The sequence below is a fragment of the Chlorocebus sabaeus genome, chromosome 24, assembly GCF_047675955.1.
Source record: "Chlorocebus sabaeus isolate Y175 chromosome 24, mChlSab1.0.hap1, whole genome shotgun sequence".
NCBI classification, from domain to species: domain Eukaryota; kingdom Metazoa; phylum Chordata; class Mammalia; order Primates; family Cercopithecidae; genus Chlorocebus; species Chlorocebus sabaeus.
The window spans coordinates 78,671,186-78,691,068 of record NC_132927.1 but is presented as its reverse complement, the minus strand read 5'-3'; the positions used below and the strand labels follow the sequence as shown (position 1 = coordinate 78,691,068).

The window sequence follows — 19,883 nt, the reverse complement described above, 5'->3', positions numbered from 1 at the left end:
TAAATTACTCAGTCGGTGCCCAGTACAGGTCCTGCCCAGAACACAATACACGCTCAGGTCATGAATGATGGATGGATAAATATGAATAAACGAATGAGTGAACGAATGAATGAACCCCCCCCCCCATCCATCCGGCTCCACTGCCCCATCTTCCTCAGCCTGATCGCCTCTCCTTACGGTTGAGGCTCTGTGCGCCCTCCGAATCTTGTAGCTGCAGGTGTGTACACATGTCCGAGCTCCTCTCCCCAGGGAGAGCAGGAGGTTCACTGGTCAACAAACCCTTATTAAGCACCTGGTGGGTAAATCGCTGTTTCTGCCCCGGGGGGTATACAGTCTGGGTGCCGAGGAGGAGGAAACTAACATTTCCAGCGCAGTATGATGAGTGCTGAAGCCAGTAAAGTAAGGCTGGGGGCCTGGGTTCTGGAAGATCACCACCATCCTCATCAATACATTGCATTCACGTTGCTCCCTTCTGTGTTGTTTTTTAATGGTGAATTTTATATTATGTGTATCTTACCACAATTTTATTATTATTGCTATTGTTACTATTATTGAGATAAGATCTCACTCTGTCACCCAGGCTGGAGTGCAGTGGCAGGATCTTGGCTCACTACAACCTCGACCTCCCGGGCTCAGGTGATCCTCCCACCTCAGCCTCTGGAGTAGCTGGGATTACCGGCACGCGCCACCACGCCCACCTAATTTTTGCATTTTTAGTAGAGACGGGGATTCGCCATGTTGGCCAGGCTGGTCTCAAACTCCTGACCTCAGGTGATCCACCTGCCTAGGCCTCCCAAAGTGCTAGGATTGCAGGCGTGAACCACTGTACCTGGCCTGACAATTGACTTCTTGTGAGATCTTGGGAAGCTCTGCTTTTCGGCAGATAAGAGATTTCAGGATTTTTTTTTTTTTTTTTTTTTTTTTTTTTGAGACAGAGTCTCATTCTGTCACCCAGGCTGGAGTGCAGTGGCACGATCTTGGCTCACTGCAACTTCCATCGCCTGGGTTCATGCGGTTCTCCTGCCTCAGCCTCTTGAGTAGCTGGGGTTACAGGCGTCCGCCCCCACGCCCGGCTAATTTTTGTATTTTTAGTAGAGATGGGGTTTCATCATGTTAGGCTGGTCTTGAAATCCTGACCTCAGGTGATCCGCCTGCCTTGGCCTCCCCAAGTTCTGGGATTACAGGTATGAGCCACCATACCCAGCCAGATTTCAGGAATTCAAATGCCTTCTGCTCAAAGTAATTTTTATGCCACCGTGGCATATTCTAAACCCCTTCAAGCTCAGGAAACTTGAGGGCAGCAACCTCCACCGATTCCTCCATGCTGTGTCCCTACATCTAACAATGTGCCTGGCACGACTATTAAAATATGTGACATCCATCGTGTGTCCAGGTGTCTATTTTGGGTGTCGGCTGCCCCAGGCTCTCCTAACTTTGCTTATAATAGCAGCAGCGCCATCGACTGGCATTTACTGAGAACTTTTACTACACCCTGGGCACTTACCAAGGTCTGTAGATTTTGAGCTGCTTCTTATTTAGGTCAGAGCTAGTACCTGTTTCCACTGTAGAATTTTCGAACCCAGGTGGAGCCCCTGCCGGATCCTGACGTAAAATGGCATTAACCCTATACAATGGGCTTTTGTTTAACTGAACACACCTGACCACCCTAGAAACTTGAACCGAGTGAGAAATTCATCCACTTGCTCTGGCTGCAAAATGCAGAACTAAGAGGAAGAAATGCGAAGCCTAGGATGTCTCTCTGAAAAGAAAACGCGGGGGGGAGCAAGAGAAGGGTTCCAGAGGCTTCCACAACCTGGACGCCTCACTAAAAACATGGCAGTCACCTTGTGGCTGGTCACTGTCTCCACGCGGGTTGGGGTTTGTGTCTCACCGTTTTGCTCCCAACCTAGAACGGTGCTGGGCATGCAGTAGCTCTCCATACGCATCTGTGGAATGCGTTCATTCCAGACCTGAATTTTCAACTCTAAGACTTCTCTGCAAGGAACACTAGGCGGTGATATCTGGGAGCACCTGTGTTCACTGGGCGGTTCCTCCAGGCCAGACGCAGCCTCAGAAAACGTGGGGTGGGGGATGTGCATTGGTTTGGATGTCCCGAGTGTCCTTTAAAATGACAAATGTAAAAGGCCTAACCAATGGCATTCTAAAGCAGACCCTTCAGGTGGTGGCGGGCGCCCGGACTCAGGGTGATGAGCCACCGCCCCGGCGCGCGCTGAGTTCCTCACCAGCAGGCCGCCTTCGACAACCTCTGGGCCGAGTCCAAAAGATTCCGCAATTCGCTCCTGCATGCACGCCGGTTACAGTACCAGAAAGGAATATTTTTAAAAAGAGTTGCAAAAAGAATTCATAGAGGGAAAAAAAAACAAAAAAGCGAGACTGGCCCGTACGGGGATCGAACCCGCGACCTTGGCGTTATTAGCACCACGCTCTAACCAACTGAGCTAACCGGCCAACTGCCGCTAGGATGCCACCAGAGTGTTTAAGAGGGCTTCATGCCCGCGCCCGCCCCCTAGCGACTCCTTGCCGAGTACTCGCCGCTGGCTGCATTCCGCCTCGCCCCGGCAGCGACTTTCGACCTCTTCACAGTCATCTCCATTGGTCCGATGCAGAAACTGAGACCTAGGGGACTTCAAGGAGAAGGGAGGCGGCTCCCTACAGCGAAGGCGGCTTTCTTTCACAGGGAAAATGCAAATTGCACATGGCAGGCTTAGCTCGGCAGTGAGAAGGTTTTCAAACTTGCCAACTCAATGTTGTTTTTGTCTCCGAGAATCCTGCAGCGTGGAAACTTCGCGTAACAGAGGCCTTTAGCATGGTTAAATCAAGCTTGGAAACTACAGAAAACCAGACAAAGGACAATAGAACCACCGAATTCCCTATCGGCCAATAAACAAGGGCCGCTGGGGTCTTGGCTTCCTTCCTGCCGGTTTTTTTCCTACTGCACACGTGTATTTTTATATATATAATATATATACACACATACACACACACACACACACACACACACACACAGAATCCAAAGCCTTGTATGAAGCACTGATTTTTTTTTTTTTTTTTTTTTTTTTTGAGACGAAATCTCCCTCTGTCTCCCAGGCTGGAGTGCAATGGCGCGATTTCAGCTCAATGAAGCAGTCTATTTTTTATCTTTCTTTTTGCATTTAATATTCTAGAATAAGCATATCCCTAAACAATTACAAATGTCATTTTAAATGATTCCACCATAGCTTTCTCTCCTCTTTTTTTTTTTAGTGTCGGAAAAAATGTTTTCATTTTGCTCTCTCTCTTAACTGAGCACCTAAATAAATCACACGGTACAAGGTAGAAGGGTTGAAAGAGCCACTGGGTGGGCAACGATGGTACCCACCCCTAAAAGCATAGGATCTATATGCAAAAAAAGAGAGAGAGAAAGAAAAGGCGGGGAAGACAAACCACCACCGTGCCTGCCACAGAGGTCTGCTGGTCTCCTACAGGGTCTGACTATGGTATTCCGCCGTGGCCCTCCCACTCCAGGAGCACCAGCAGCGAGCACCAGCTTTTTTTTTTTTTTTTTTTTTTTGAGACAGAATCTCGCTCTGTCACCCAGGCTGGAGTGCAGTGGCGCAATCTCGGCTCACTGTAACCTATGCCTCCCTGGTTCAAGCGATTCTCCTGCCTCAGCCTCCCAAGTAGCTGGGACTACAGGTGCGTACCACCATGTCCGGTTAATTTTTTTTTTTTTTTTAATTTTTAGTAGAGATGGGGTTTCACCATGTTGGCCAGGCTGGTCTCGAGCTCCTGACAAGTGACCCGCCTGCCTCGGCCTCCCAGAGTGCTAGGATTATAGGCGTGAGCCACCGCGTCCGGCCAGATTTTTAACACTATACATTCTGCTCTGATTACTCCACTAAACTGCCGGGACTGATGTATCGTCAGGGTTCCATGTCACAAGCAGCAGAAACCAAGTCTAGCTGATTTGAACAGATTTTATGTAAAGGATGTTAGGTAGGTCACCCTCCACGAGCAAGGCTAGAGGACCAGGTTTAGAAAAACGGACACTCAGTGAAGACATACTCATTCAGTCTGGCAGTGGCTGGCCCCCAATCAGCTGTGAGTCAAAGAAACCTAATCCTTGTCCTCATGGAGCTCACCGCATAGCAAGGAAGGCGGATATTACAGGGAATAGAGAAGATTAGGTGGTGTGTTGGGAGGCTGGGCAAGCAAGCTTCCTGAAGTCTGGAGCACTTTACAGTGTCCAATGGACAAGGATGGATGAGCAGGCCAAAGGGGTAAAGCCCTCTCACAGAACACGGGTGGGGGTGCAGGCATCCTGTGCATTTTGCTTACAGCTGAATGAATGCCCAGAACCTAGCACACTGGCATAGCAATAGGTAAGAGTCACATGCGTTTAAAACAGTCAGATCAAGTCATTTCTCTGTTCACACTCTCCCCTTTTGCCCCAGCCCTAAAAGGCCTGCCAAATTTAGCAAGTATAGATCAAGATGCCGGGTTAAAATTGAATTGCAGAAGGACAATGAAGCTTTTTTTTTTTTTTTTAGTGTAAGTATGTCCCATGCCGTATTTGGGTCATACTTATACTAAAAGAATACCTGTGCTATATCTGACAACCCTACGCCCAGGGTGACAACCCTACGCCCAGGGTAACATCCCGTTGAAAGACACCACCTGGCCGGGGGCGGTGGCTCACGCCTGTAATCCCAGCACTTTGGGAGGCAGAGGCAGGTGGATCACGAGGTCAGGAGTTTGAGACCTCCCTGGCTAACACGGTGAAACAGCGTCTCTACTAAAAATACAAAAAATTAGCCGGGCGTGATGGCGGGCGCCTGTAGTCCCAGCTACTCGGGGGGCTGAGGCAGGAGAACGGCGCGAACCCGGGAGGCGGAGCTTGCAGTGAGCTGAGATCACGCCACTCACTCCAGCCTGGGCGACAGAGCGAGACTCCGTCTCAAATAAATAAATAAATAAATAAATAAATAAATAAATAAATAGGGCCGGGCACGGTGGCTCACGCCTGTAATCCCAGCACTTTGGGAGGCCGAGACGGGCGGATCACGAGATCAGGAGATCCAGACCATCCTGGCTAACACGATGAAACCCCGTCTCTACTAAAAATACAAAAATTAGCCGGGCGCGGTGGCGGACGCCTGTAGTCCCAGCTACACGGGAGGCTGAGGCAGGAGAACTGCGTGAACCCGGGACGGGGAGCTTGCAGCGAGCGGAGATCGCGCCACTGCACTCCAGCCTGGGCGTCAGAGCGAGACTCCATCTCAAAAAAAAAAAAAAAAAAAAAGACACCACCGGACCTGCGCCTTTCTCCTCTGCCCTCCTGCACCCCGGCCCGGCTCCCTCCGCGGCAGCCCCCTCGCCTCCTCCCTGGTCCTTGCTCCTGTGCTGGGGCTTTTGCGCTTCCTTTCCTCTTCCTGGACCACTCTTCCTGCAGACAATGTCAAAACTCCTCCTCCTCGTCGTGGTCGCTGCTTAAATGTCATTTACTCAGCGAGGTTTCCCCGATGCCCCCATTTGCAATCGCAACCCGCACCCAGGACCCCTGCGGTTCCCGGCCCGACCCTTCTCCATCGCTTATTCCCGCTGCTAACCGTCCGCCTCCCACCGCTAGAGCGAACTCCAGGAGCAGTGGGCTCTATTTCACCAGCACCTAAACAGTGCTTGGCACACAGCGGGTGGTCAGTCAAGGTCTCCTGAAAGAAGCCAAGTTGACCGACCCTAGTGGGTGCAGCCGTGGCATTCCCGGGACTTCAAGCCACGCGTCCCAGGTGGGCGGAGCGGACTGGGCACGCCGGGGCGGGGGCGCAGTGACTGATGTCGGCCGCTAGAGGGCACCCGAGACCTGCGCCGTCAGTCACGAACCCAGGCTTCGGGCGACCACGTGCAGTCGTAGGGCGAGCGCGGGCGAGCAGTTTTCTGTCCCCGGGACCTCTCCCTCCCCTTCTCACCCCTTCTTAAAGCTCTTCTTAGACAAACCCTAATTCTCATTCTTTGAGTGACGAAAACACAAATCTACACACTTCCAGAATTAAGTGGTACAGAATACCATTCGGGCTTGCTTTCTTGTTTTTGCTTTTTGCTTTTGAGACGGAGTCTCGCTCTTGTGCCCAGACTGGAGTGCAGTGGCGCGATTTCGGCTCACTGCAACCTCCGCCTTGTATTTTTTTGTTTGTTTGTTTTGTGTTTTGTTTTTAATGTGGGGCGGGGAGCCCACGTGCATTTTAAATAATCCATTTTCTTTAAACTCAACTTATGAAATGTTTCATTCTGTTTATAAGCTGGAACCTTTGGTCTGACAGTAACGACCCGCTGTGTTGGCCACACAACAGAATATATGGCCTCACAGTTCTAGCAGGCGGACGTCCAAGGTTAGGGTGTCGGGAAGGTCGCTTCCTTCGGAGGCTCCCAGGGAGACCGCCCCAGGCTGTCTCCTGGCTTCTGGTGGATTTCGGGCCAACTTTGGCCTTCCTTCGCTTGTAGAAGCTTCACCCTGATCTCTGCCTGCATGTTCATATGCTCTTCTCCCTGTGTGTCCCTGTGTCTAAATCGCCCCTTTTGTGTAGATGCCAGTCATAATGGACTAAAGCCACCCTGAAGACCTTTTTTTTTTTTTTTTTGACGGAGTTTCCCTCTTGTTGCCCAGGCTGGAGGGCAATGGCGCGATCTTGGCTCGGCTCATTGCAACCTCCGCCTCCCAGGTTCAAGCGATTCTCCTGCCTCAGCCTTCTGAGTAGCTGGGATTACAGGTGTGAGCCACCACGCCCAGTTAATTTTGTCTTTTTAGTAGAGACGTAGTTTCACCATGTTGGCCAGCCTGGTCTTGAAGTCCTGACCTCAAGTGATATGCCCGCCTTGACCTCCCCAAGTGTTGGGATTACAGGCATGAGCCACTGCGCCAGGCCGAAGACCTCATTTTAACTTGATTGCCTCTGCAAAGACCCTATCTCCAAGAAAGGTCACAATCTGAGGTACTGCAGGTTAGGACTTCAACATCTTTTCCGGGGGACACGATTCAATGCATAACTCATAACATGTACAGTTTCATGCATTCCTGAGTAAAGCTTTAATTTATAAAACAGATTGAATTCTTCTAAACGAACTCATTTAGAAATAAAATTAAAAGAAACCCTATTAAATGTTTACACAAGGTAAGTGGCCACACAACAGAATATATGGCCTCACAGTTCTGGCGGGCAGACATCCAAGGTCAGGGTGTCCGGAAGGTCGCTTCCTTTGGAGGCTCCCAGGGAGACCGTTCCAGGCTGTCTCCTGGCTTCCGGTGGATTTCGGGCCATCTTTGGCCTTCCTCCTATTAAATGTTTATACATTTAATGTTCTGATTTTCTGATTTTTCTTTTTTCTTTTTTTTTTTTTTTTGAGACGGAGTCTTTGCTCTGTCGCCCAGGCTGGAGTGCAGTGGCACGAACTCGGCTCACTACAAGCTCCGCCTCCTGGGTTTACGCCATTCTCCTGCCTCAGCCTCCCGAGTAGCTGGGACTACAGGCGCCCGCCACCTCGCCCGGCTAGTTTTTTGTATTTTTTAGTAGAGACGGGGTTTCACCGTGTTCGCCAGGATGGTCTCGATCTCCTGACCTTGTGATCCGCCCGTCTCGGCCTCCCAAAGTGCTGGGATTACAGGCGTGAGCCACCGCGCCCGGCCCTGATTTTTCTTAATAAACATACAACGAAGCTTTTTGAAATTAACATTTTATATTTATGAAAGTAAAACAATTGCAGTTTTAAAAGTCATAATACTAAAAGCCTTATTATAAAAGATAGTATTCTCCTACTCCACCCCTTCCTTGCAGCCCAATCCAACTCCCCAGAGGCAATCACTGTGAACTTTTAAATTTATTTATATATATTTTTTTCTACAGAAATGAGGTCTCACTATGTTGCCCAGGCTGGTTTTGAACTCCTGGGCTCCAGTGATCCTCCCACCTTGGCCTCCCAAAGTGCTAAGATTATAGGTGTGAGCCACCATGTCCTGCCCACTATGAGCTTTTCAAGCAGTTTCTTTTTTTACTCCAATAAATCTAAAATATATGATTTTACTTCTAATTCTTTTTTTTTCAATTTTAGACTTTATCTATTGACTTCATTCTATGCTAAGTGAGGTTCTTTTGCCAACATTCCCCCAATGCATGTACACGTTCGAAACCCCTCTCATCATCCCCAAATACTAATACTACCAAGTTTTACTGAAATCAATAGTCAGTGTTTATATTGCTATGCCTATGTCAACACTGTTCTCAACTGAGCCACATAGTGTACTGTAATTACATTCCTTTCTAATGGAACTTCTTGTTTTCCTTTGCATTTGGTTTGCTTACTTTTCTATGTAACAGTCACTGACTTTCTGCCAGAATTATGAAACTGCTCTTAATGTAATCAAATATGTGAGATAATGTAGCAATTGTTTTCTGTGTTTAAGTTGGGAGATATCCTTTCAGAGTTTTCCATCCTCCTGGTCTAACCTGGATTGGTGGTTCTCCAGGCCTGCCGCAGTTTAATCCTGGGCGGGTCTTCACCACCATCCTGGGAATCCCTTTCCCCTTTTTCTTTGTCGGGTCCTCTGCTTCCTGATTCCAGGTTGCTGCCTCTTTTACTTACCTTTCATTTGGGTTCTGAACGTCCTTCATTGGTTTCCCAAGAAATGGCTCATGGAAAGTAAATGAGACCTTGCATATCTGAATACATCTTTCTTGCTTGGTTTCTCTCTCTCTCTTCCTCTCCCCCTTCCTCCCTCCTTCCTTCCTTTTTTTTTTTTTTTTGGAGATGGAATCTCACTCTGTCACCCAGGCTGGAGTGTAGTGGCATGATCATGGCTACGGTAGCCTCGACTTTCTGGGCTCCAAGGATCCTCCCTCCTCAGCCTTTCAAGTAGCTGGGACGGCAGGCATGTGCCAACACGCCTGACTCATTTTCGTATTTTTGGTAGAGATGGGGTTTCACTATCTTGCTCAGGTTGGTGTTGAACTTCAGAGCTCTAGTGATCCTCCTGCCTTGGCCTCCCAAAGTGCCTGGATTACAGGCATGAGCAACTTTGCCTGGCCCACATCTTTCTTCTTACCCTCACACTAGGCTAATAATTAGAAAATTTTAGGTTAGAGGTTACTGTCCCTTGGTACTTGGAAAGCTGCACTTCTCTGTCTACTATGTCTAGTTTTGCTGCTGAGAAGTCCAACATCATGCTGGAACCCAATCTTTTGGATATGATCAGTTTTTCTCTTTTGATACTTTTGGAACTTCTCACTCTCCCTATTGCTCTGAAATATCATGAGATGCTTTGGTGCCAGTCTTTTTTATTCATGTATCCCGCATGCCTAGAGCAATACCTGGCAAATAGGTGTTTAATATTTGTTGAACGAGCTGGGAGTGGTGGCTCACGCCTGTAATCCCAACACTTTGGGAGGCCAAGGCAGGCGTACTACTTGAGGTCAGGAGTTCAAGACCAGCCTGGCCAACATGGTGAAACCCCATCCCTACTAAAAAAAAAAAAAAAAAGAAAAGAAAAATTAGCCGGGCATTATGGTATATGCCTGTAATCCCAGCTATTCAGGAGGCTGAGTCAGGAGAATTGCTTGAACTCGGGAGGCAGAGGTTGCAGTGAGCCGAGATCACTCCATTACACTCCAACCTGGGCAACAGAGCGAGACTCTGTCTCAAAAAAAAAAAGAAAAAGAAAAAGAAAAAGAAAAGAAAAACTACCCAGGCGCTGTGGCTCACGCCTATTATCCCAGCATTTTGGGAGGCCAAGGCGGGCTGATCACTTGAGGTCAGGAGTTCGAGACCAGCCTGGCCAACATGGTGAAACCCCGTCTCTACTAAAAATAGAAAAATTAGCCGGGTTTGTTGGCGGGCACCTGTAATTCCAGCTACTCAGGAGGCTGAGGCAGGAGAATCGCTTGAACCTGGGAGTGGGAGGTTGCAGTCAGTCAAGATCGTGCCACTGCACTCCAGCCCGGGCGACAAAGCGAGACTCCGTCTCAAAAAAAAAAAAAAATTCGCGTAGAAGCTCCCAAACCCAATTAAAGCTCAAGGCTATCGTCCACGTAGTGGGTTCCAAATCGCTCAGTTCCCAGGCCAGCAAAGAAAGCGAGCTGGGTGAAAGTCGCCTCTGTGCGAAGGCGGGGAATTGCACAGTATTTACATGGAAGCGGCGGAGAGGTTGCCTAGCAACCCGGCTGAGCGGACGGGCTTCACTGCGCACGCGTATACGGGCGGAGCATCTTGCGCACGCGCGAGCGACAGCTCGAGGCGTTCAGGGCCTGACGGTTGCTAGGGTGACAGGGACACAACATGGCGGCCGGATGCTAACGCTCTCCTTCGAGGGACTACCACGGAGATCCTAGTGCGGGACCCCGCCTCAGGGAAGTGGAAAGCAGGGGGACACCCTTCCTGCGTTTTTCTTTTCCGTCCAGTGTCGGCAAAGGGTTGTCGCCAGCTTCCGCATCCAAGATGAAGAGTGAGTGGGACCAGGGATGGGGGCAGGGACTGGAGAGTGAGTGGCGGGGGCGGGAGGGACTGGGGGAGCTTGAGGGGCCTGTGGGGCCGGCGGGGCCGGGCGTCGTCGCCTTCTGCCGTGGCGGCCCTGCATGTGGACCCCGAATCCCCCTTGGCTGGAAGAAGCCGGTGCCCCTGGGGGAAGCTCGAGGGGTTGGGGCTAGGTTGGGAACTTTGGGGTCTCGGAGAGCCGACCCAAGTCCCGTTCAGGCATATTTTGGTGCCGGTGTGTAGTTCTTACATCGAAGTTTAGGGAGTTGAGTGTGATTCGTTTTATTTTTTTAAATGCTGGCTCGAACCTGACATTCTTTTCTTGAACATTCGGCAGAAACGCAGGGAGCGCTTATAATGTGACTCCCTGCCTTTTCATGGTACTGGTTTAGTGTCCAATTGAGAGGAAAGCTGGGCTGTGTGCTTTATTTTATTTTTTGGGTCAAGCAGTAGTGTTTTATAGGAACCATTTTTTAATAGTCATTTTGAAGCAACCTTTTAGTTAAAAGCTGTTACTTCAGAGTTGGAAAATGAGGTAGTCATTCTAGAAAATGTAACGGGTAAAAAAATTTACCTCTGGTAGGATTTGTGGATTATTGACAATCTGAGTGCAACCAGCTAGAATGATTTTTTTATTTTTACTGTACATATATAATTGTTTATGGCTGTGAACCAGAGGTGCAGTAAAAATTCAGACCTTTGCTGTGAAAAGATTATGTTAGGAGTAGTTATAATGTTAAATTTGCATTGTGTTCTAATTGTCAATAGTGTACGTTGCATAACATTTAAAATAATTCATTCACCCTTTACAAGGCATTTTTATTTTTATTTTCTTTTGCTGGATATTGTTTAATGTTTACCTTTTTCATTAACGCACTACAAAACTGTAGTTAGAATCAAAAGTCTACAAAAGACTTTACACTTTTACTTACAGTGCAGACTATGTATACTGCACATATTTTGTACTGTATTCCTTTTTTCTTCCCATCTGTTTGTTTTGAAAATTTTCAGATGTACAGGAAAGTTGCAAGAGCGGTACACTGAATAGTTATAAACCCGTCCTTCACTTAGACGCACCATTTTGCCTTATTTTTGTGTGCTCACTTTCGCTCTGGTGTTTTCTCTCTCCCATTTGTGTATTTATTTTCACTGGACCTTTCAAGAGTTAGTTGTAGACTACTGATAATTCACCACTTCTTTCAGCAGTTATCTGCCAAGAACAAGGACATTCTCCTACATCATCACATTACAAATAACACATTTAGAACATTTAACGATGATACAATACTCTAATATACAGTCCGTATTTCAGTCTTTCCATTTATCCCAATAACATCTGTTATAGTTGTTTATATTTGTTCTACAGTCCAATCAAGAATCACAAATTGCATTCTGTTGTCACATCTCTTTGGTCTCTTTTAATATGGTGTCCCTGCCTTTTGTGTCTTTCATGACAATGAGAGTTTCATTTTTATTTTTGACTATCCTCTGTAGGCCAAATGACATTTTTAAAGAATCCAGCCCAGGTGTTTTGCAGAATCTCTCTCAATTTGAATTTATCTGATTGTTGCCTCACGATTAGCTTCAACTTAAATGTTTTTACCAGGAATATGTGTGAGGTGACATTGTGTCTCTGTCAGTGTGGCCCTTCCAGAGTGTGTGATGTCAGCTCGTCGCAGTTTTGCTGAAGTTAGATTTGATCATTTGGTTTATTTATCTACCTTCTTTTTCTCTTAGACTCTTTTTTTTTTGACAGGGTCTTGCTGTGTCACCCAGGCTAGGGTGTAGTGGTGCAGTCTTGGCTTACTGCAACCTCTGCCTCCCGGGATCAAATGATTCTCCCACCTCAGCCTCCCAAGTAGCTGAGATTACAGGTGTGCACCACCATGCCCAGCTAACTTGTATTTTTTTGGTAAAGACGGGGTTTCAACATGTTGGTCAGGCTGGTTTCGAACTCCTGACGTCAAGCGATCTGCCCGCTTCGGCCTCCCAAAGTGTTGGAATTACAGACGTGAGCCACTGTGCCTGGCCTTTCTCTTAGACTCTTCATACCCCACTACCTAGAGGCATCACTCTCAGTAATTTACTCTCTGTATATATATATATAATATATATAAATATGTAAATGTGTATTTCTCCCTTTTTAAAAGAGTAATGTTAGCACTGTGTGTGTACACCTATATAGAAAATGTGTGTATGTGCCGGCCGGACGCGGTGGCTCACGCCTGTAATCCCAGCACTTTGGGAGGCCGAGACGGGCAGATCACGAGGTCAGGAGATCACGACCATCCTGGCTAACATGGTGAAACCCTGTCTCTACAAAAAATACAAAAAATTAGTCAGGCATAGTGGCTGGCGCCTGTAGTCCCAGCTACTTGGAAGGTTGAGGCAGGAGAATGGCGTGAACCCTTAAGGCGGGGCTTGCAGTGAGCCGAGATTGCGCCACTGCACTCCAGCATGGACAACAGAGCAAGAGACTCCGTATCAAAAAAAAAAAAAAATGTATATGTGCGTATATATATAAAATTTACATTTACATTTGTGGGCCGAGCACAGTGGCTCACGTCTGTAATCCCAGCACTTTGGGAGGCTGAGGTGGGTGGATCACTTGAGGCCAGGAGTTCGAGACCAGCCTGGCCAACATGGTGAAACTGCATCTCTACTAAAAATATAAAAATTAGTCGGGCGTGGTGGCAGGCGCCTGTAATCCCAGCTACTAGGGAGGCTGAGGCAGGAGAATAGCTTGAACCTGGGAGGCAGAGGTTGCAGTGAGCCGAGATGGCGCCACTGCACTCCAGCCTGGGCAACAGAGCAAAGAGAAAAAAAAAGTATGTGTGTGTATACATATAAAATTTACATTTATGGGGCGGGCACGATGGCTCACGCCTGTAATCCCAGCACTTCGGGAGGCTGAGGTTGGCTGATCACTTGAAGTGAGGAGTTCGAGACCAGCCTGGTCAATGTGGTGAAACCCCGTCTCAACCATAAAATGCAAAAAAATAAAAATAAAAACAAAACAAAAAAAATACACAAAAAACTTATATTTATGATTTACTTCTTGTAAACTTTTGTTTTTAAAGTATATTTAGTATTGTTTGGTATGTTCTTTTAGATGGTCATTTTGGTAGTTTTCGGTTACTTGGTTTAGTGGTGACATCTTTATTCTCCCTTTCTTCCTTCTACCTTAAAATCTACTCTAAGAATTATTGTAACCTTTTATCCCCGTGGTTTACATCTGATCATTAGATAAATGATTTAAAAATAGTTAAGAGTGGAAAGTATATTCCAGAACTGGAAATCACAGAGACAGAGTTAAAGAAGAATGATCAGGAAAAGTGAGTAATGGTGAAACTGGATCCATAGCTTGGGGTCAGAGTGGGGCTGGGAATGCTAGATTATTACAGGGGTCTTTCAGGATTTTCTAGGTGTATTTTTGTACTTGTTTTCTAGGCGATGCCCATGTGTTTAGGGGTGTGTTATTCTGTGGAGTATTCCCATCTTTCTTTTTATTTGGCATCATTTGCAACAGTAGAGAGCAAAGAGTGACACAGTGCAGTTGATAACAGTGTGGGCTTTGGAGCCGGCAGGCATGGTAGCTTCAGGCATGTTACTTTTTTTTTCTTATGCTGCTTTTCTTTGTTGTTCAGGTAATCTATTGCTGCGTAACAGATCGCTTCAATTTTGTGGCTTAAAGAAACACAGTCTTGTGGTTCTTCAGGTTGCCTGGATTCAACTAGGCAGGTCTTACTGAAAGTTTCTCATGCAGTCAGATGGTGGCTGGAGCTGAAGTCATCTTAAAAGTTTCTTTTTTATTTGGAGATGGAGCTCGCTCTGTTGGCCAGGCTGGAATGAGTACGGTGGCACAATCTTGGCTCACTGCAACCTCTGCCTCCTGGGTTCAAGCAATTCTCCTGTCTCAGCCTCCTGAGTAGCTGGGATTTTAGGCGCACCACCACACCTGGCTACTTTTTGTATTTTGAGTAGAGACAGGGATTCACCATGTTGGTCAGGCTGGTCAAGAACGCCTGACCTCAGGTGATCCACCTGCCTCGGCCTCCCAAAGTGCTGGGATTACAGGCGTGAGCCAGTGTACCCAGCCACATTTATCTTTAAACAGGGATGATAATACCCTCACATAGCATTGTTTCAAAGATTAAGTGAAATCATCTATGTAAAGGTCATAGCACAGTGTCTGGTACATGATAAATTGTGAGTGAATTATTATTTGCTATTTCAGCAGATGGAAGGCAGGGATATAAAAAGTGAAAGAATGAAAACATCGGTCAGATCCTTACTTGGAAAAGTTTCCCTTTATCTAGTCTAGTTGAAGTACCACTCTTTTTTCCTGTCCGAACTTTTTTTTTTTCCCCCCAGATAGAGTCTTGCTCTGTTGCCCAGGCTGGAGTGCTGTGGTGTAGTCACAGCTCATGGCAGCCTCCATCTCCTGGGCTCAGGCAAGCCTCCCACCTCAGCCTCCTGAGTAGTTAGGACCACAGGCACGTGCCTCCTCACGCGGCTAATTTTTTTTTTTTAATTTTTTTGGTGGAGATGGGGTTTTGTTGTGTTGTCCAGCCCAGGCTTACTTTTTTTTTTTTTTTTTTTTTTTTTTTTTTTTTTTTTTTTTTTGAGATGGAGTCTTGCCCTGTTTCTTGGGCTGGAGTCCAATGGTGTGATCTCATTTCACTGCAACCTCCACCTCCCGGGTTCAAGTGATTCTCCTGCCTCAGCTTCCTGAGTAGCTGGGCTTACAGGTGCCTGCCAAGACACCTGGCTAATTTTTGTATTTTTAGTAGAGACGGGGTTTCACTATGCTGGCCAGGTTGGTCTCGAACTCCCGACCTCAGGCAATCTGCCCGCCTTGGCCTCCCGAAGTGCTGGAATTACATGCATGAGCCACGGTGCCCGACTGCCCAGGATTAGATTTTTAATTGTTTATTAGAGATGGGGGTCTCCCTACATTGCCCAGGCTGGTCTTGGACTCCTGGATTATAGGCATGAGCCACTGTGCCTGGTCCTGTCTCAACTTTTTAATGAATTTTTCAAAACATACCTATAAAAAGAGAAAAGTGGCCAGGCATGGCGGCTCATGTCTATAAACCCAGCACTTTGGGAGGCTGAGGCAGGAGATTGCTTAAGTCCAGGAGTTTGAGACCAGCCTGGGCAACATGACAAGACTCTATCTCTACTAAACAATTAAAAAATTGGCCAAGCATGGCAGTGCATACCTGTGGTCCCAGGTACTCGGGAGGCTGAGGCAGGAGCATTGCTTGAACCCAGGAATTTGAGGCTGTGGTGAGCTGGGATCACACCACTGCTCTCCAGCCTGGATGTCAAAGGAAGACTCTGTTTCAAAAAATAAAACAAGGCCGGCGCGGTGGCTGAGGCCTGTAATCTGAGCACTTTGGGAGGCCGAGGCGGGTGGATCACGAGGTCAGGAGATTGAGACCATCCTGGCTAACACGGTGAAACCCAATCTCCACTAAAAATACAAAAAATCAGCGGGGCATCGTGGCGGACACCTGTAGTCCCAGCTACTCGGGAGGCTGAGGCAGGAGAATGGCGTAAACCCGGGAGGCAGAGCTTGCAGTGAGCTGGGATCCGGCCACTGCACTCCAGCCTGGGTGACAGAGTGAGACTCCGTCTCAAAAAAAAAAAAAAAAAAAAAAACTTTACAAAAAGCACATTAATAAAAATGTTTGGACTTGAACCTGACAAGTTTTACGTTTCACAAAAAGTGAATTTGACCTTCATTTTCACTTGTTAAATAAGGCTTAAATTCCACTTCAGCAAACAAGCCTTGGTTTAATAAATGTGCATAGAATCTTAATATAGATGTATTCATTTATCTCCCTTGTCTCTTTTTCATCCAACTCTGTTATTTTAACCCCTCTTTGTCCTTGAATCTGTTTTTCTTTTTTTTTTTTTTTTTTTTGAGACGGAGTCTCGCTGTGTCGCCCAGGCTGGAGTGCCGTGGCACAATCTCGGCTCACTGCAAGCTCCGCCTCCCGGGTTCACGCCATTCTCCTGCCTCAGCCTCCGGAGTAGCTGGGACTACAGGCGCCTGCCATCTCCCCCGGCTAGTTTTTTTGTATTTTTTTTTTAGTAGAGACGGGGTTTCACCGTGTTAGCCAGGATGGTCTCGATCTCCTGACCTCGTGATCCGCCCGTCTCGGCCTTCCAAAGTGCTGGGATTACAGGCTTGAGCCACCGCGCCCGGCCTGTTTTTCTTTTTGTTTTGGTGCTTGTTTATTCCCAATAATGTGGGATGTGACTTTCATTTACAGTATCATAGCTCTGTGCCCTTCAGAACTTTGTATCATGCTTTGTCTGCATTTCAGTGTTTTTTGTTTAATTTTGAAGGCCTATGAAAATGTGCCAGATCTTGTTGGAGAGAATAGGAACTTTTCCCAGGTATTTTTTCATAGAGACGTTTTCTTTGTTTCTCCTTGCCTTTTATCCTTGTTTTATACCACATACTTTCTGCCTACTAGAAGAGCCGTGAGGGAAACAAGTGACCCCTTTATCTACCAACAGACACCTCCAGTGCAGCAAGTTCCATTTATTGCTGGTCGTGACGGTTTAGAGCCAGCCTGGGACATTGGCACACACTGAATTTGTGTGCTGAAACCACTTTGAAGTTCACAGTTGACCTATTTTTTTAAAGCAAGTCTGCTTAATTTATCTGTGACAAAACACAAATTGGAATTTATTGTGTAAATTCTCTCTTTCTTAAATCCAAATTCCTTAGTCCACAGCTTGACTTTCAGTGATTGACCTCCAATCCCTCCTGTGATTTTCTTTTTTTTTCTTTGTAAGACAAGGTCTCTGTCTGTCACTCAGGCTGGAGTACAGTCGCACCATCATGGCTCACTGCAGCCTTGATTTCCCAGGCTCAGATGATTCTCCTGTCTCAGCCTCCCGAGTAGCTGGGACTACAGGCATGCATCACTACACCTGGCTAATTTTTTTTTGTATTTTTGGTAGAGACAAGATTTCACCATGTTACCCAGGCTGATCTCAAACTCCTGGGCTCAGGCGATCTGCCTGCCTCAGCCTCCCAGAGTGCTGGGATTACAGGCGTGAGCCACCATGCCCGGCCCCTTTCCATGATCTCTATGACTGTCTTCCTTTAAAAGGATATTGTAGTTTTAAGACAGTTCATTTTAAGTTCATGTTTTTCTTGGCACTTAGTCAATACTTTCACTGATTTCTTAAATTTCTTGAAATGTTCACCTTTACATACATTTAAAGTAATGCATATTCATTGCGAATATTGAATAATGTAGATAATTATAATGAACAAAATTTAAATCACCTTCAGTCCCACTCAGGCATAGATACATTAAAATATTTACATATTTATATTCAGTTTTTTTCTTTTCTTTTTTTTTATTTTTTTTTGTCATGGAGTTTCGCTCTTGTTGCCCAGGCTGGAGTGCAATAGCACTATGATCTCGGCTCACCGCAACCTCCGCCTCCCAGGTTCAAGCGATTCTCCTGCCTCAGCCTCCCGAGTAGCTGGGATTACAAGCGTGCACCACCACACCCAGCTAATTTTGTATTTTTAGTACAGCCTCCATGTTGATCAGGCTGGTCTTGAGCTCCCTACCTCAGGTGATCCACCTGCCTCAGCCTCCCAAAGTACTGGGATTATAGGTGTGAGCCACCGCACCCAGCTATATTCAGTCTTTTTCTGTGCATGTTTTGTGTGTGTGATCATTATCATCCTTTTTTTCACTTAACATGAAATTGTGGCTGAACATTTCCCATGTCATGAAATATTATTTGAAAGCATCATTTTCAATGGTTACATAATATTTCAGTCTGTTGCTGTTTCATAGCTTATTGGAACATTTCCTTGATACTGGATATTTAAGTTTCTGGCATTCTTTCTTTTGTGACACTGTGAATACCATCTTTGTTTATAAAGTTTTTTGTTTGTTCATTTGTTTGTTTTTTGTTTTTGAGATGGAATCTAGCTCTGTCGCCCAGGCTGGATGCAGTGGCACAATCTCCACTCACTGCAACCTCCGCCTCCCAGGTTCAAGCAATTCTCATGCCGCAGCCTTGCTAGCAGCTGGCATTACAGATGCGTGCCACCCTCCTGGGTAATTTTTCTATTTTTAATAGAGACGGGGTTTCATTATGTTGGCCAGGCTGATGTGGAACCCCTGACCTCAGGTGATCTGCCCGCCTCAGCCTCCCAAAATGCTGGGATTACAGGTGTGAGCCACCACGCCTGGCCTATGTACTCCATAATTTGACTATTGATATTTTCTAAACTAAAGTGTTCCATTTCCAACCTCCCTGTTTTATAAGGAAAGGACCTAAAATTAGGGGCATGGGGACATACTGTAAATTCTCAAGACTTGGGACTACATCTTAATGATCTTTGTGTCTACAGTGCATGACATGGTGTGTGATATATAGCTGATGCTAAGAAGTCCTTATTATTGTTACTTTTTTTTTTTGAGACAGAGTTTTGCTCTGTTGCCCAGGCTGCAGTACAGTGGCGTGATGTCGGCTCACTGCAGCCTCTGCCTCCCGGCTTCAAACAGTTCTCCTGTTTCAGCCTCCTGAGTAGCTGGGATTACAGGCACAGGTCACCATGCCCAGCTAATTTTTTGTATTTTTAGTAGAGATGGGGTTTCACCATGCTGGCTAGGCTGGTCTCAAACTCCTGATCTCAGGTGATCCACCCACCTCGGCCTCCCAAAGTGCTGGGATTACAGGTGTGAGCCACCATGCCCAGCCTAAAAAGTCTTTATTAACATGATGATTTAGTCATACTGCCATGAATGTTTAATTCACTTAGGCTGAAGTATAGCATAATTGCATTATGGGGAGTACCAAGACCACCCTAGGTTTCATGATTTGCTAGGTGGCTCATAGGACTTAGCACATAATCATGCTCACAGTTATGATTTCCTCCAGTGAAATGATACAAAGTGAAATCAGCAAAGGGAAAAGGCACCTGGGAAGAAGTCTGGAGGAACTAGGCCCAGGAATTCTCTCTCAATGGAGTCATATGGGATGCTCTTAATTTCTCTAGCAACAAGTTGTAACCACACATGTGAACTCTTTTATATCACGGAACTCATTAGAGACTCCATGCCCTGAGTTTTTATTATGGACTGGTCACGTAGGCACCTATCTGCCTAGCACCTATCAAAATTCCAGACTGCCCGAAGGAAAGCAGGTGTCTAGCATAAACCATATTGTTTGCACAGGCAGTTTAGGGACAGTGAGCCACTCTTACCATTTAGGAAATGGTGGAAGCCTGACATGCAAGTTCCCAGAGGCCAGCCAAAGGCCAATCCCTTTCAAGCTGACTTTTTTTTTTTTTTTTTTTTTTTTTTTTGAGACAG

The 19,883-nt window shown here is 46.5% G+C and overlaps 1 protein-coding gene and 1 non-coding gene across 17 annotated transcripts in view; one reads left to right on the top strand and one right to left on the bottom strand.

The window, feature by feature from the left end:
* Positions 1-2,395: 2,395 nt before the first annotated feature.
* Positions 2,396-2,469, bottom strand: TRNAI-AAU (transfer RNA isoleucine (anticodon AAU)). Its single transcript has one exon. It is a non-coding gene; the product is annotated as a tRNA-Ile (tRNA).
* Positions 2,470-10,283: 7,814 nt separating this feature from the next.
* Positions 10,284-19,883, top strand: part of MOK (MOK protein kinase) — a 76,043-nt gene continuing 66,443 nt past the window's right edge. For 13 of the 16 annotated variants that reach the window (XM_037984562.2, XM_037984561.2, XM_037984560.2 and 10 more), the window contains exon 1: positions 10,284-10,486. Coding sequence is in view for 6 of the 16 variants with exons in the window: in XM_037984560.2 (XP_037840488.2) it covers positions 10,480-10,486 (7 nt within the window). In the remaining 10 variants the exon portion in view is untranslated. The remainder of the gene's footprint in view (positions 10,487-19,883) is intronic. The other 3 variants (XM_037984557.2, XM_037984556.2, XM_037984553.2) reach the window with 1 other exon arrangement.